Below are 16,620 nucleotides of genomic sequence, written 5' to 3' on the forward strand. Positions count from 1 at the left end.
TTCCCCTTGATGGTCCCTTACCTGTTCCATGAGGGGCAGAGCCTCGAAGGCCAGTCAGGTCCTCTCTATCTCCCGCATTGAACCTCTCTCCTTCAAGTCACCTGTTTGGGACTTGAGGTCACAGCTTGAGCAGCACTACCCCCTGGTGGCAGCTGCCAGATGGCACCCTCCAAGTCCAAACTGCAGAGGTGGAGGGTAGGGGGAGCTTGTGGTGTCTGTGCCTTGGGGTCTGGCTCAGGTGGGTGCCCCAGAGGGAGTGGGGAAGGACGGCTTTGCAGTCAGTCATTGTCAGGGCCCTCCCAGGGGTGCTGCTCCTGCCTACTCACTCCCAACCATCATCACAGGGAGAGTCCTGGGACCATGTGACTTCACATGTGATGTCGCTGGGCCTGGGCATGGCATGCGATGGGGAGCAGCTGGGCTTCTTCATCATCTTCATCATCATCATCACTGCTGCAAAGGACTTGGAGCACCAGAGTTCTGCAAAGCACAGGCTCATCCTCTTTATCCTAAGTCCTCACGGTGGTCTGTGGGGCTGGGCTATCCTCTCCCATTTTGCTGATGGGAACACTGAGATGCAGTGGGAGGATGAGACTGGGTTCTCACATCAGGCTTTTACACTCCATCGTGCTACTGCCAGAGCCCAGCTTCCTGCTGCAACCTTCCCCGAATCCTCTAGGTCAAAGTCAGTTAGGTCTCTTCAGTTAGGTCCCCAAGGATGCACTGTTCAGACCCCTGGGACAGTGGGCACATCTTTCCTACCCAACCTTTGGAGTCAGTACAGACTCCAAAGTGTGAAAATAAGTCTTCCAGAGCCAGGCTCACCCCCTCCTTGGCACCTCCTCCTTTCCTGCCCTAGTTTTGGGCGCACCCACCCCTCATGCTCCTCCACAGGGAAGCCAGTGTGATTTGCAGAATTACAGATCCATCGTGTACTATAACGCTGGCATGGTCTGACTTCTATTAACATGTTGCAGACATTGCTCACAGCACCATGCAGGGGTAACTTCATGTAATCCCAGGGTGACTGAGAAACAGAACTCGAGTGACGTGTTTGACGTCACACAGTTGACCTCAGGGGCTCCCGCTGCCTTCCTGGTAAGATATCAACTTCTGCACATGGAGAGCAATGAGGCCCAAGCCTGCCCCTGCCCACCAGTCCAGCCGCATCGCCCTGGCCTGCAGGCTGCGCTCGGCCATGATGAAACACTTGCAGGCCTCCAGCCACGTGGCTGGTTCACAACTCTTCGCCTGTACAATAACCACCAGCATGTGTGCCGGGCCTTGGTTTCCAGGGAGTTTTACATTCACTACCTCATCAAAACCTCATTGCAACATGTACCAGAGGCACTTTTATTATCCCCACTATAGAGATGACAGAAATGAGGCTAAGGCCCGAGGTCCCTGACCACCAGCCTATGACCTGGCTGAGCCCGGAGAACATTTGTGGGAGAGGGTGAAGGGGGACGGGCTGCTCTACTGAATCCGGGGAGCTAGGCAGGCCTTGGAAGCACCTCATGTTTTCAAGGTGCCCTGGGAGGAGGACCCTGCTTGCTCCCAGACCTGCGCCTAGAGGCCCATCCATCTGGGCCCCTCATCGCAGGCCCCAACGTGCTCAGTGAATCCATGCAGAGTCGTCCTTGCTCTCCACAGATGCTGCTGTGCTCTGACTCTCCTTGGTCCTGACCCTCCACCTTGACCGTCTCTTGTCTGTGTTTTTCTTTCTCTCCACTTAGGCCTCTTCTGACTGCTCTCCTCCGTTCTTTTCTTTCTCTCTCTCTAGAATAGTCTGTCTGTCTCTCCCTCTGTCCCTCTCATCCTGTTGGTTCCCTCTCCTTCCCTGAGTGTCCACTCTATCTTTCTGTGTGTTTTTCCTTTTTTTCCATCTATCTCCTCCATATTCCTCTCCCCACCCGCTGTGTTACCTTCCTGCTCAACCCCTCCCACCCTTTCAGAGTCGCGGGGAAGGGAAGGTGGTAAGAACTAGGAAGGAACCTTCTGGGAAGCCTGGGAGTCTCCAGTCCTTGCCTGGGGGCTTATGTCTTCAGGTTGGAAGTTTTATCATTCCTCTTTTGTGACTGATCAGGGAGGAAGAAATGGAAACTACAAAAAAGAAAACACAGGAACTGTTTTGCAAGCCCAGAACTGACATAAAACAGAGTATTATGAGTATTTTCTGAAAATAATTTCTTTTTATGATGCAGTAATAGTGGCCAGCCCAGTCTGGCTGGCTCGCTGGCTGCTGTGAGCAGCAGCTAGAGGCCCCCACCCTCACCCCACCCAGACTGCCCTCAGCCAGGCCAGGGTGTTTCCTCTGCTTTGGCAGCCCTGGGAGGTAGTGACGAGGTAGGGGGGCTTCCTGCAGATTCAGTGAGCTCCGGAGCTCCTGGATTCCTTAGCTCATGGAAACTCAAGGCCAGTTGGTATTAGCTTGTTATCTCTGTCCACCTGCAACTCAGATGGCCTGGACGTTCCTGCTCCAACACACCTGATGAAGATCATCTTGGACCCCTAGCTCCATAGCTGGGGTCCAAACCCTCCCAGAGTCTGATTCCCTAGCACTTACACTTGTATGACCTTCTTATCCTGTTGTTGAACTTGATGCCTCTGCTTCACCCCATGTAAACTTGGCCATGAAAATCAGCCCCTTCCGTGGTCGCTCCTTGTTCCAAATTGTCACCAGCAATGGAGATTTACTGGCGGCTGGGAGAGCAGCTTGAGCGAGGCCTCTCCTGGCACCGGGAAAATGACAGCTGACTGCAGGTTTTCTCCCCACAAAACAGCCGTGGTCCACACCTCCCTCAGTTTCCCTCCTTCTTCCTGGCTCCTCACATCTCTTCTTTCCTTCTTTTGCCCTCATTTTCAGGAACAAAATGACAAAATTCCTCTCCTTGGTCATAAGGAGTATCTATCTATCCTCTACCTCCTTTGAGAAGGGAGAAGGTAGTTTTTCTTCATATCTCAACCTCCCACACAAAGATGTTGCTCTTTTTCAAAGGAATTTTAATCAATATAATTTGTCCTATCTGCTTCCATGCAGATAAGGAGCCTGAGGTCCAGAGAGGGCAGAGGGCACAGAGATGTGAGATCAACCAAGAGAGAGACAAAGACAGAGGGAGACAGATGGCAGCCAGCCAGCCTCTGCCCTGGGGAGGGTGTCCCTCCTCCAGCAAGAGTTGCACACATCCCCTCTTGGAGAACTCACTACTTCCTTGGTAGCATGTCCCAGTTTTGGGAAGCTCTTCCCCACCTCCCTGTAGCTCCCCCCATGGGCCCAACTCAGAGCTCTGAGGCTGTATAGGGAAGCCTCTGGTCAGGGGCAGCCCATGGAGATTTGGGGCTGAGACAGGGGTGTCCCTGAATCTCATGATCTAATAATGTCAGATGGGGAATCTGGTTTCTCCTCAGAAGAGCATCCTAGCAGGGCCAGCCCAGAGCTCAGGGTAGGAGGGCTGGGCCAGGGCTCCCAGGTTAGGATGGGCAGACACTCCAGTATACTAGGTATGAGGCACAGACACTTGAGTGTCTCTTCCTGCCTCCCACTGCCATATGCAGAGTAGTGTGTCAGGGGCACTGAGGAGCCCCTGGTTTCCTCAGCCACCCATTCCACTGTGTTTGGGACTCCATTCCTGGGCCATAGCTTCTCCAGTGGGCACTGGAACCTAGGACTGCTTACCCCAAAGAAGGCCTGGCTCTCACTCTCCCACTGAGCTTGCAGGTGAGTAGGTGAAAGAAGCCTTCTTTCCTGAGAGCAGCTGGTATCTTTGGAGCAGAGAGCACAGGGTCACAGGCCATAGCAGGAGTCCTCATTCCATTGATGTCAACCCTGAAGACCATCATGGCTGGGTTCCCTGCAGATCCTTTTGTCAAGAGTTGGTGCGGGGGACAAAGGTGTGGGCCAACTTCAGGATGTGGGAGATGCTCATTGCACTGGGCCTCAGATGTGTCCTGAGCTCACCCTGGTATGTGAAATGGGGATGCAGATGCCTCTCTGCCCACCTCACAGGACAGCACAGCATAGCTGAGTTACAGCTAAGAGTTGGACCTTGACTGTGTAGATTTCAGGCTTGGCTCCAGCATTTGCAGGCTGTGTGATCTGGTCAAGTTCCTTAACTTCCCTGTGTCTCAGTTATGTTAACTGTAAAATTGAGGTGTGCAAATGAAATGATTTAAGACATACGTGCTTGGAACATTGTCTGGCACCTAACAAATGCTCCATAAATGTTAGCTTCCAGTTGCATTATGGCCTTTATCTGAGGGGTGGGCACACTGAACTCAGCCCACTTCACCTTTAGTAGAAGCTAGCAAGCACTCACTAATTGAGGCCAATGGCTCGCCTCTGGTGAAGGCTCTGTGGTTTCAGAACACAGAGACCTCTCCCATGCTAAACTTCTCAGTGACCTGCCCGTCTGCCTCAAGTCCCAAGGAGGGTAACCATCACAGGGCATCTCAGACATACTGGTGCCCCCCTCATTAGTGTTTTAAAAGCAAAGGAGGCACGAGGTCATTTTTGTGGTTTATGGAGCTCACTTAGGTTGCAGAGGGGAGAATGGACCAGAGGAGACATAGCTGAGGATGGCAGTGGTGCAGAGGAAGATAAGGAGGTCTGGGCTGGGGCAATGGGGATGGAGAGAGGAGGCAGGATGAATGAAGAGGACTCAGTAGGTCTTAGAGAGTGAGGGAGTGAAAGAAAGGGAGGCCCTGAGGGTAAACGTCATCTGGATCTGAGGTCTGTGGCACAGGGGATCCACTCTTTCTAGGGCTGTGGGCAGCTCATTCTGACTGGAGAGAGCTACCTGGACCCCACTCAGCGTGAGGCTTCTGGAGCCATTGGACCCCTGCCCAAACAGCCCTCCCAGAGCCTGCCTGAGTCTCTGCATAGAAAATGGGCTGTCCCAGTTCCTCCAAGACACTGCCTCAGGCCTTAGTCCTCCCCAAAGTCGCTTTCCCCAATGTTTTCAGGCCATCAACACACAGAGAAATCCTCCTGTTGAATCCATAATGTCTTTTATTAATATATTATGCTACAAAAATATTTTTGGCAAAATAACATTAATAGCATCTTTCTTTGTCTTCTATTATATTCTTAAAGAACTCTTCATGATAATTCACAGAGGTGAGGGGGAGAGGTGATTGAAAGAACAGCATCACGAGTACTTTCAAATACATTAAGATCGGAAGTGTGTGCCGCACAGTGAGAGTCAGGCAGGGACCTCCTGTGATCTCCTGGAGTTCCAGGAATGGGGCAGAAGCTCTGCTTCCTCTGTTCTGGGCTAGAACTTCCCTTGGCCAGGGGTCAGGCTCTGCCACCCCAGCTATGGGGCCCAAGATGTCTGAAAGCCCCACCAGAAACTTCTTAGACTCCGGTCCCATTCAAAGGTCCCTTTCCCTTTAGTGGGACTTGGAAGGGGCCCTTTGAAGCATGCTACTCTGTCGCCTCTTCTGCCTGCCACATGCTCCCAATCCCATGGCAGCCTGTGGGTCCTGGGAGAAAAGCTGAGTACCTCACTTTCATGGACCCCCAAAATTGCACACTGCATTTGCCCATCCCTCCAGAATACCTTAGGTAGCAAAAAAGGCCTCTGTTTGACAAATGAGGAAATGGAGGCTCAGAGAGCAGCAGGGACTTGCCCAAGGTCACCCAGCAAAGTGAAGGACTCTCAGAGTATTCCTTTTTTCTGGAAAGGAAAAGCTACAGTCAGAGAAAGTGTAGGGGAAGCTCCTGGGGCAGGGACAGGTAAGGCTCAATTGGCTCTCATGACCCCTCTGTTCCCTCCCCCGGGGTCAGGGGCAGGGAGGCAGTGAGCTGCGAGCTGGGACCAGGGCCCTGCGCTCTGTTCCTGCCTTCCCCCACAGCCCAGCAGTCCCCCTATCCCAAGGCAACTGGCAAGCCTGCCAATTCGAGTCAGGCCCGGCTAGGCTGCTGAGGAACTGTGGTGTGAGGCTGGACTCGTTCCTGAACCTTATTGGTTTAGACAGCCAGCCGGGTGATATTTTTGGCTGCTTAGATGAATTTTTTTGAAAAATAACAATGTTCAAAGAACCTGAGCATTAACAGAGGCAGGAGGGACTCTCGATGTCATCTACTCCAGTCCTTTGCCAAGACTTCAACTCTCTACCAAGCCTTCAGCCAGGGGGCCTACTGCCCCTGCTCACACACTTCTCCTGACAGGAAACTCGCCATCTGCAGGGGCACCTGTGCATCCTCGGACAACTTTGGCTTTATACAAGAAACTATTCCACCAGCAAAGCTACCGTCTGCCTCTCTCCTTCCTTCCTTCTCTTCCTGCCTCTCTCCTTTCCTTTCTATACAGGTATTGAGTGCCATCTTTGTGTCAGATGAAGATACAAAGGTGAGTTCATATGACTCTTGCCATTGAGAAGCTCACAGTCCAATTGGAGAGCAGATATGCAATTAATCATTCTCGGTGGGTGTTGTGATAGATGTTAAGAAAGCACAAAGGAATCATAGGGGGCTTCCTGGGGGAGGTGTCATCTGAGTAGATCCTCAAAAAAATGAGCAGTTAGGGGTAAGAGAAAGGAGTTTCCAGGCCTAGGAAGCGGCATGTGTGAAACATTCTGCCTATTCTAGAAATGACAAATTTGGTTCAGTCTGGTCAGGACAGAGTGGGAGAGATGAGAAATGTGGCTGGCAAGGCCAGGAGGACCAGATCACAGAGAATCTAGAGTGCCATGCTGAGGACTTTGGTTCTTATCCCACGGCCATTGAAACACTATCATCAGCTCCAATTCTGTTCTCTGCCACACAGGATACCATCAAAGCTGCAATTCCCAAGTAGAACTTCTCTTGTCCATCAATGTGTTTTTCATAAGCTTTCCTTTTGGTGGAGGACCTTTCCTTGGGATCTGTTGTGACAGTGGCACCAGACCGAAGACTGGGCAGGTAGAACGAGGGTCCTGAGCCTATAGGTTTGTCCAAGTCTGCTTGAAGCCAGGAAGTAGATGACAGAGCATTCAGCATGAGGAAAATTCGCCAGTGGCCTTTCTGAGCAAAGGCAAACTTGCCAGTCACTACAGGTTTCCATGCTTCCTAGCCTCTGGCTCTTTTGAATCTCAGAGATTATGGGATCCTTGATGGCCCTGTGTAGCTTCTTGCAGCCCGAGCATACCCCTTCACGATCCCTGCCTTCCCCTGGGTGCTGGTGTGTGAGAACAGCCTGGATGGAGGAAGACTAGAAGACATTGCCATGCTGACCAGCCCCAGAAAGCTCCTTGTCATTCAGTCAGGTTCCCTGAGAGACAGGGGACCTACAGCCACCACTAACCTACTGCCTAACCTCAGGCACATCATTTAACCTATTGGGTCTCAGTCCATCCACCTTCTGTGCCTGCTTCAAGGTCAAATGTGAAAGCCTTGCGAAGTGTACACGGTGCTCTCAGAACAACAGGGGCATTTTATGAGGCTAAGCACATAGATCATGTTGGAAAAAGTGTCAGTAGCGGTGGAAAGATCATTTCAAAGCATGTGAGTGGCTGTTGATGGAATGGGGCTCTCCGGCCCAGGACGAGAGAATGCACGTGCCCCAAACATTCTGATTTCTGTCAATGTGCCTCAGGTCTTCTTGGATATAAGCAGCGAGTTCATTTCAGTTCAAACCCTGGCCAGTGGGTGGTCCTCAGAGATCAGCAAACTCAGGCTGCAGATGTCTGACCCACATTGGCTCTGGCTATCCCATCGGCACACGTCCACCTGACCAGTTAGCCCATCCATCTTTCTTTAGATTACTGAGAGATTATTTGAGGGAGAGTTTGGAATCCCCCAGTCTGCCCAGAGGAGGAATTCTGGGAAGACTAGGGCAGAATCTGCCTGGTCAGGGGATTGGACAGGATAACCTCAAAGCTCCTTCTAGGAATCTAGGACTGTGCTGCTTGTCCATCTCGATGCAGAGCTCCTCTAGGTCAGGAAAGGTGGCTAGAATCGGACCCAACACGGAGGCGGGCACCATGTGTGCTCAATAATCACACACTGCATTAATTTACCTCTTTGGCCCCATGCCTGGCACAGATCTGGGCACGCAGTCAGGTGCCTGGACTGTTTACCCAAATGCTTCATCTTTAATTAACCTCAAGTTCCATCTCAATACATTGCATGCCACACTCTGCCCTGAACAGAGGGAAATCTGGCCTGTGTGTTTCTAATTCCTTTACACTTATCTCATCCAAATAGTGCTCTGCACGATGTGTTTGATGTCCCCCAGGCCTTCTGAGCCTTCTTTATAAGTCAGCTAAGCCCCTTCCTGCTCAGAAATAGGAAGTCACGTTTCTGCCAAGGATAAACCCTGGCTGGGGTCAAGTTCAGTTTACAGCATGGTGCCCATGGGGCTGGATGGACCCTCTAAAGTAGAGCTCAGGGCTCCTGCCAGGTCTCAAGCTCAAACACATCCATCCGGGGCTGAGCTGAAAAGAATTCAGCTGCCTGCCAAGATGCCAATGGGACCCTGACCATCCAGTGAGCTGCCCTGAATTCTACTACCCCAGAAGGAAGATAGCTGCCCTGCTGGGCACGACGGCACTGAGCTAACCAGTCACCACCAGGCCTGCAGGAGAAACAAGCCCATGGTGCAGTGACGCTGGAGAGCACTGGTCTGGGAGTCAGCAGACACCCAGCTGTGCAGCCCTGAGGAAATTCTGCCCCTCCCCCAGGCCTTATTATTACTCTTACAGGTCTTATTATGTGTCAAATGAGGGGTTCTTTCTGTCCTTGTGTTCCAGGATCCTCTAACTGTTGAGCTGTTAGCCCAATGGGGGTTCAGGGCTGGAAGGAAGGCAGCCACACTGGGTCTTCTGCCTTCTCGGCCACAACCTTGGGGGCAGAAGAGCGAGATCAGTCTCTTTGAGTTGTAGTGGCCTGACTGCCCCATCCGGCTGTCTTCCTGCTTCCCAGCCTTCCCACAGATGCCCGCTACTCCCTATCCTCTGATTTGGCAGAAAAACCTCTCATTGGCTCCAAGATGAGTTGGGGCATGGGACACGTGGCACACACAAAGAACCCTTTGGCGAGAGTGACCAACATGAATAACTGTAGCCAAACACACTCTTTGGCTGGAGTAAGAAGCTTGTGCTGGCCCAGTGGGGTGAGGCCTGCCTTCCTGGGAGCTTCCCTGTGTAGAGAGAGCATGGCAGAACGTGATCCAAGAGACAAGAATCACTTTTGAATCACATTGATCTAGGGCATGTTCTGGCTGGGTGACCTTGAGCAAGTCCCTTTACCTTTTTAGGGGGCTCAGTTTCCTCATCTGTGAAGTGAAGATAACTGCCTCTCATAGAACTGGTGTGAGGACCAGGGATAAAGTGAGTGTGCAAAGTGCCTGCCACACTGTGGGCTTTGGACAAATGGTAGCTTTCATTACAATTGTTACCATGTGAATCCTAGAGCCCCTGTCCCTGAATCGCCCTTCTGTGCCCACTCCTGTCCTTCAGCCCAGCTCATTCCATTTGGCTGTGACTTTAGTAGCATCTCCTATAACCCAAGCTGGATTAATGCTGTCAGAAGAGAGAGGCCTGGATTCACATCCTGGATCTCCCACATGCTGTATGACCTTAGACAACCATCACCCTCTCTCTGGATCTCAGTTTAACCAACAGGCACATGGGGCTGGGAAACCACCTCCCTCAGTACCAACATCCCTCCTCTACCCCAGTGCTTTGGTCAAAACACTTACCAAGAACTCTGGAGGTCTGTTCACAGACACCCAGGGGTTTCAAAATAGCAGCATTCTCTTTCCGAAAGTATCTTCCCAGCCCTAGGATGCATCCAGGAGAGGGAAGGACCATCAGCATTCACATCTCTGACTCCCAAATCCAGCTTCACAAAAGCTAAGCCTGTCTGCCTGCCCCTCTCTCTGAAGTGCCCACAGTAAGAGAAGCCAAACCCAGACCCTGGAGGCTTCCGCTGATCCAGGAGGAAGCGAGTTCAAACCCACTGTCTGCATGAGGTCACAGGTGTCCTGACAACCTGGGTTCACCTCCTGGGTTGGTGTTGGGGCTAATTAAGGGGTTATTAACATAGGCCACATAAAAATAGTTTTATCAGTGGAATAAATACATTTTTCTTTTTTTAATATGGACACATATTTTACAAAAGAACCCCATAGCACTATGGGAAATTAAGATCCTTCTACAAAAAAGAAGATGTAACTTGGGCACAATAAAGCTCTAGTGTTCTAACGGATCCCGTCTGGACTGCCTGCCAGTGAGGAGTCAGGCGCCCCTGGAGGTGATGGCAGGGGCAGCGGGGTGTGGCCACAGACCCTCCTGTGGTTTCTCTGGCTTCTCTGCATGGGGCAGTCGAGGTCAGGAGGGCCTAAGAGTGTGTAGCAGGAAGGAGGCTGCAGTGCTGGCAGCGATGACAATGGCAGGGAGGAGGCCCAGGGCTGGCTGCAATCTGGCAGGCGCTGAGCTGCTGGCAGAACTTGGCTCTTCCTGCTGCTGGAGCTGGTCAGAGAGCTGGAAGGAGGGCCTGGCGGTCCCAGAGCTGTGCGTGGGCTGGAGGGGCAGCGGGGGTGGCGAGGCGGTGGTGCTGAGAGGAGAAAACACATAAACCCTGAGTGACTGCTCAATAGCTCCATCCTGGGCTGTACCCTTGGGGTTCAGATATGATCTTATTGGATCTCTTTTTTCCCCTCATAGAATGCAGAAGAAAGCAAGGTGTTCAGGCAGGGAAAGTGAGCAGCCCAGAGCCACACAGCAGACCACTGAGCTGCTGAGGCTGTACTCTCCCTCCTATGCCAGGCTTTGGAGGGGGCTAGGCACTGGGGGCCACAGGGCTCAGTTCCACTCAAGGAATCTGGGTCCCAGGCAGAAAGAATTGAAGTGTTATAGAGGGAGCTATCTGGGGTCACTGTGGGCCATCAGCCTTCACACCTGTGCACACAGCTGCCATGGCCCTCCTAGTTCCCTCCCCTCCCCTACCTGACATAAACAGAAAACAAAACACACAACCCCCACCCCCCCATCTTGTGTTGCCAGCTACCATTTATTGAGAGTGTCTCTGGTTCTTTAAAGAAACTTTTACAGTGGCTCACATCACCTCTTTCACCAGATGAGAAAACTGAGGCTCAGAGAGGCTACATGGTGACTAGGCAACAGAGCAAGTGGAGGCAGCACCTCCATGGGGCAGGAGCCCTGGGGTCAGCATAGCCACAGAGGGTTTTAGTGAAAGGTACAGTCCTTCATGAACTTATAAAAACAGAATCCAGTGTTGGAGGTCATGGTTAAGGATGTTGGCTCAGAAAAGCATATGTGAAAGAGTGGAAGGAAGGAGTGACGTAGGGACAGAGCGAGACAGAAAGAAAAGGAGATCAGTACAGAAGGAATTGGCAGGCTGAGGCCAGCACCTGATACCACTGGCAAGTGCAGGGTAGGACAGGGTGCAGGACCACATTACCAGCTCAAGCCCTAGAAAGAGAGGTAGGAAGTTATGAACAAAGAGAGGGACAAGGTCTGGAGATGGGAAGGGACAAGACAGAGACTTAACAAAGGTCACGGGGGGTGGGGGAGACTCTGGGATAGAGAAAAGGACTGGGACCTAGAAGTGATGGGCACACTCTCCCTATGGAGCCCTGGACAGAGGGAGGCAGATAGACATGTGGGCAGAGGATCCAACAAACCCCACAATACCAGAGGGGCAGGATGGGAGGGGAAAACCAGGGGCAGAGGGTACACAGTGGAGCCCGAATCCAGTGTGGGGCCTGAAAGACCTCCCTGAAGAGGTGACTCTGCAGTCACCTGTGAAGGCAGCAAGTCTAGCTTGCATGTGTCAGAGGGTGCTCCCAGAGGAACAGAGAAGTACCTACAGAGTGGGGCCCATGCCAGCTCTGCGGGAAGCACTGCAGGAAGTAACCTCTGCAAGAAGCACTTAGCCTGTAGGAACCTCTATTCTTCATGACAATCCCATGAGGCAGGTACAACTGTTATCCCATTTTACTTATGAAAAGACTGAGGCACAAAGGGCTTAAGTAACTTGCTCCAGGACACAGGGAAAGGAGCACACAGTAGGTGCTGGGTGGGTAGGAAGCTTGCCCCTCTCTGGTGTCTGCATATTGTGTGTAGCCTCCAACATATGAGACACTGTTCTGCTTTCTAGGGATTTCCCTCCCTCCCAGACAGGCTGCTCAGTCCCTGAGACTTCTGGGAGCCCCCCAACCCCACCTAACCTGAATTTGCATGTGCTGGTTATAAGGTCCCAACAATTAGCCAAAATCACTTGGATGAGGTCTATCATCACTGCCACGGCCCAGCCCCCCACCACATGGCTGGATGCCTCTTACACAAGCTGGTTCAGCCTCAGCCTGGGGGTGGGTGGATAAGGGAGACTGGGGTCACCAAGAACAGCTCTGTCTCCACATGGGCTGGGACCTCTGCTCTGGGAGTGGGGTCCAGACACTTGGTCAAAGCAAAGTCCTCACTCCCTGCCTGGTCCCTCCCTCTCTACTCTGCTACTGGTCATGCTCCAACCACAGGATCCTGTTGAGTCCTTGCATGAGGTAGAGGTTGTGGTCTTCTGCTTTTAGAAATTCCCAGAGGACCTATCAGGAGAGGAGGGAGCAAACTCTTATCACATACAGAGAACAGAGGGAACATGTTCTGGACAGAGTGTGTGTTTGAAATGGATGGAGTAGGGAAGGACACGGTGGCTTTGAATACCCCTTACAACTGACGAAATCTGGCCTGTTGTGCCTCTTATCCCATGCTTCTGGCCATGTGCAGCTCCAGAGAGCTGTCCTGGTCTGGTGTCAGCTGACCTTCCCTTCCCTGGCTCTCCCAGCACACACCAACCCTCTCCAGTCACATCTAACGTCCTGTGGCCAGTTTCCCACTCCTCTCTGAATGCAGACGCAATGTTTCCTCACTTCTAGGCCTCTGTCTTACATTCTCTAATGCCATCTGGAAGAGTTCAAGCTCCCATAAAAACTTGTACATTCTCACACTATGCCATGGGCACCTGTTAGGGCACATGAGGTCTGAATGATGCCAGGCACATGGTGCTCTGTGGTGTTGGCTATATGTATCATCATTATTAACATGTTTGCATGTGTCTCCCCCACTAATGACATCCTCCATTTATGGAGTGTTTCTTACATGCTGACAAGCACTGTGCTTGATGCTAGGCATGTGCCATCTATTATTCTTCCCATTTCCAAAACGAGAAAACTGAGCCTGAAGGCAGTTAGGACCCAGAGGTGTCCTGGGCAGTCTGTTCCCCAGCTTGACAGGACCTGGGTACCGACCTCACTGCCTCACTGCGTGGATGAGCAAGTGTGTGATATGGGGCCCACGGGTGAAGCATGCTGCTTGCTGCTGAGACCTCAAAAACCCACACCCAGCAGTGTCACTGTCTCAGCCCCTTCTCTTTCTTTCTTTTCTAATAAAAAGACCCCCATCCCTGCACACAACACAGGATTCCATGAAAGTTCCTCCCAGCTGCTGCCCCATCCTTCAGCCTGAGCAGCAGGAAGGCTAGGAAGGCTGGCTGCAGAAGACCCTGGGGTGCCACTTGGAGTACCCAGAGTGGGGGCCCAGAATGGCCACAGCCAGCCCCACAGGACATCAGAAGGAAGAGCAAGTAGGAGTTATAGAAACAATATATCTCACAAGGCACCAAAGGCATTTGCTTTCACACTTTGAGAACCAAAGATGCAATCCCCACCACCCCCCTTGGAGCCTGAGTGGGGTTTATTGCTTGGAAGGAGTCCCAGGGAAATGGGGAAGGTGGCTGGTGGGGGCAGAAAGCCCCTCCAAATGTCCCACCTCCCCTGCTTGCAAAGCTTAGTCCCCCAGTCCAGATCCCCCCACGCCTCCCCTACCCTGACCCATGCTGGGAAAACTGTCTCATGGCAAAGTGGCCTCAAAGCCAAACCAAACACTCTGAGTGTTCCCAGGCTCTGCAGACGGCTGGCACCAAGGGGCCCAGTCTGCTCTGAGCCGACAGGGCCTCTTGAGAGGGGAAGGCAGGGCCCCATTCTAGCCTGCCCTCTGTTCCTGCTTACTGCGTGACTTTGGGCAAGTCCTGTCCTCTTGGCCTCAGTTTCCCCATGTGTACAAAGAAGGAGCAGAAATGAGCCATGGACTCTAAAATGTTTTCTAGCAGCAGAAGCCAGAAGTGAGATCTTAGGCAGAAACCCAAAGTATAAAGTATAGAAAAGCAGGGCTGGTGCTGGAGACAGTGTCACATGTCTATCCTCTGAGGGCCCTCTGCAGGGCTTCCTGGAGCAGGGGGCCAATCTCGGCATGACAGGGCCTCCAAGAGCCATGTGGGGTGGGGTGGGTTCTGGGAGTCTCAGAATGATGGCTTTCTTGCCAACACAAGGCGCTGCTGGGCTGTGCCCTGGGTGGCCTCTGCGTGGGCTCTGAGGAGACAAAGGGGAGATGGAGCCTGGGACAGCAGGGCCGGGGAGACGGGTGGCCCTGCTGCCTGGGGGTGGAGTTCTCCATGTGAGACCTCACCGCAGTTCCAGCCCGGGCCTCTGCCTCTCCGGGACAAGCACGCCAGATGCAGGCAGAGATCTAAAGTGACAATAAAACTTCTGGAAGAAAACATAGGCAGTAAACTCTCTGACATTTCTCTTAGTAATATTTTTTTTCTGGTATATCTCCTAGGACAAAGGAAACAAAAGAATAAACAAATGGGACTACATCAAACTAAAAAGTTTTTCATACCAAACAAAAACATCAACAAAGTGAAAAGACAACCCACTGAATGGGAGAATAACTTCACCAATGATACATGTGGTAAGTGGTAAATATCCAAAATTTAGAAGGAACTCATACAACTTGATGGCAAACAAACAATTAATCAATCCAATTAAAAAATGGGGCAGAGGACCTGAATAGACACTTCTCCAAATAGAAGTATGAAAACATGCTCAAAGTTACTAATTTGCACCAACAAAATGCAAATTAAAACTACAAGGAGGTATTGCCTCACATCTGTCAGAATGGCCATCATCAATACATCCACAAACAATAAGTACTGATGAGGATGTGGGGAAGAGGGAACTCTCGTGCAGTGTTGGTAGAAATGCAGACTGGTGCAGGCACTGTGGAAAGCAGTGTGGAGGTTCCTCAGTAAATTAAAAATAGAACTACCTTATGACCCAGCAATTCCGATTCTGGGTATATATCTGAAGAAATCCAAAACACCAATTCTAAAAGATATGTGCACCCCTATGTTCATTGCAGCATTATTTACAATAGCCAAGATATGGAAGCAGCCCAAATGGATAGAAAAGAGGTGGTACGTATATATAGTGGAATATTACTTGGCCATAAAAAGAATAAAATCTTACCATTTACAACAACATGGATGGAGCTAGAGGGTATTATACTAAGTGAAATATGTCAGAGAAAGACATATACCATATGATTTCACTTACACATGGAAACTAAAGAACAGAGTAAGCAAACAGATAAAACAGAAACAGACTCATAGACACAGAGAACAAACTGAGGGCTGCTGGTGGGAGGTGGGTGGGTGGGCTGGATAAAAAAGGTGAAGGGATTGAGAAGTACAGATTGGTGGTTACAAAATAGTCACAGGGATGTGAAGTGCAGAATGGGGAATAGAGTCAATGTAATTGTTAGGGCTATGTATGATGCCAGGTGGGTACCAGAATTATCAAGACTTTGACATGTCTATGTCTAGACATAATTGTCTAGACAATTATACAATTTACAAAGTGCTGTATGCCTGAAACGAACATAAAATAATATCGAGTGTCAACTGTAATTGAAAAATTAAAAAAAAAATAAAGCGGTGGGTTTGCCTGCAGCTCAGCGTCCTGGTATCTAAGACCCACGGCAACCTCCGGGCCCGTGGCCACGTGGTTTTCCTCTGTTGGAAGTTCCTCACCCTCCCCTCAGCCTCCAGCATCACTTCTGACCCCCAGGCCCCAACCTCCAGCCCGCACTGACTAAATGCCTTTGCGGGCACAGGCAGGTGGACTGTGGCTTCAGGGCTCTTTTAGCTGCGACATAATGGAGCGTTGTCCCTGCTCAGCTACGACCTGAGACTCTTCCTACTCTGGTCCCCACCAGCACTTAACACAGACCTGGGCATCCAGGAGGTGGCCAGTGTGCCCCTGTTCAGTGGGGTGGGGAGTGTATTTTGTAGTGCCTGCCTAGTGGGTCATTTAAGGCTGTGAGCCTAAGCTGAGGTGAAGGCCCGTGAGCCGCTTCTGCTGTGTGTGTCGGGGGGGGAGGGGTGCATCTTAGACCATCTGAGAGTCAAAGGCTTAGTCTGCCCACCAATGCTGGGGACAACTATGACTGAGTGTCAGTGGTCTGATGCCAGCTTACCACTGTACAAGCACCATCTCATCTACCCTCTAAGCCTCAAAGCAAGTACAAGGGGCAAGGGTTTGAATCCTGTTCTGCCTGAATTCGTCAGTGTTTTTATTCACTGAGGGATCTTGCTTCCCATTTCTCATGGGGCCATCTTCTACCTCTAACCAGATGGGGTTCTGACCACCTACAGAGACGCTGCTCACCCTGGACCAGGGAGAGGACATGGCTGTGCTAAGAGAAACTGAAGCTGGAAAACTTCAGGGCAGGAAGGGCTGGCTGGCAGGAGGGGTGCAGAGCCCACACCAGAACCTATGG

General features: G+C 51.4%; 1 protein-coding gene across 1 annotated transcript in view; it reads right to left on the bottom strand.

Moving 5' to 3' along the window:
* Positions 1-4,995: 4,995 nt before the first annotated feature.
* The window catches only part of TRABD2B (TraB domain containing 2B), a 209,032-nt gene continuing 197,407 nt past the window's right edge, over positions 4,996-16,620 (bottom strand). Inside the window, exon 7 of the mRNA XM_028513714.2 lies at positions 4,996-10,540. Within this exon, the coding sequence (XP_028369515.1) occupies positions 10,315-10,540 (226 nt within the window). The 3' untranslated portion in view covers positions 4,996-10,314. The remainder of the gene's footprint in view (positions 10,541-16,620) is intronic.

The sequence above is a fragment of the Phyllostomus discolor genome, chromosome 5 (assembly GCF_004126475.2).
Source record: "Phyllostomus discolor isolate MPI-MPIP mPhyDis1 chromosome 5, mPhyDis1.pri.v3, whole genome shotgun sequence".
In the NCBI taxonomy this organism is placed as follows: domain Eukaryota; kingdom Metazoa; phylum Chordata; class Mammalia; order Chiroptera; family Phyllostomidae; genus Phyllostomus; species Phyllostomus discolor.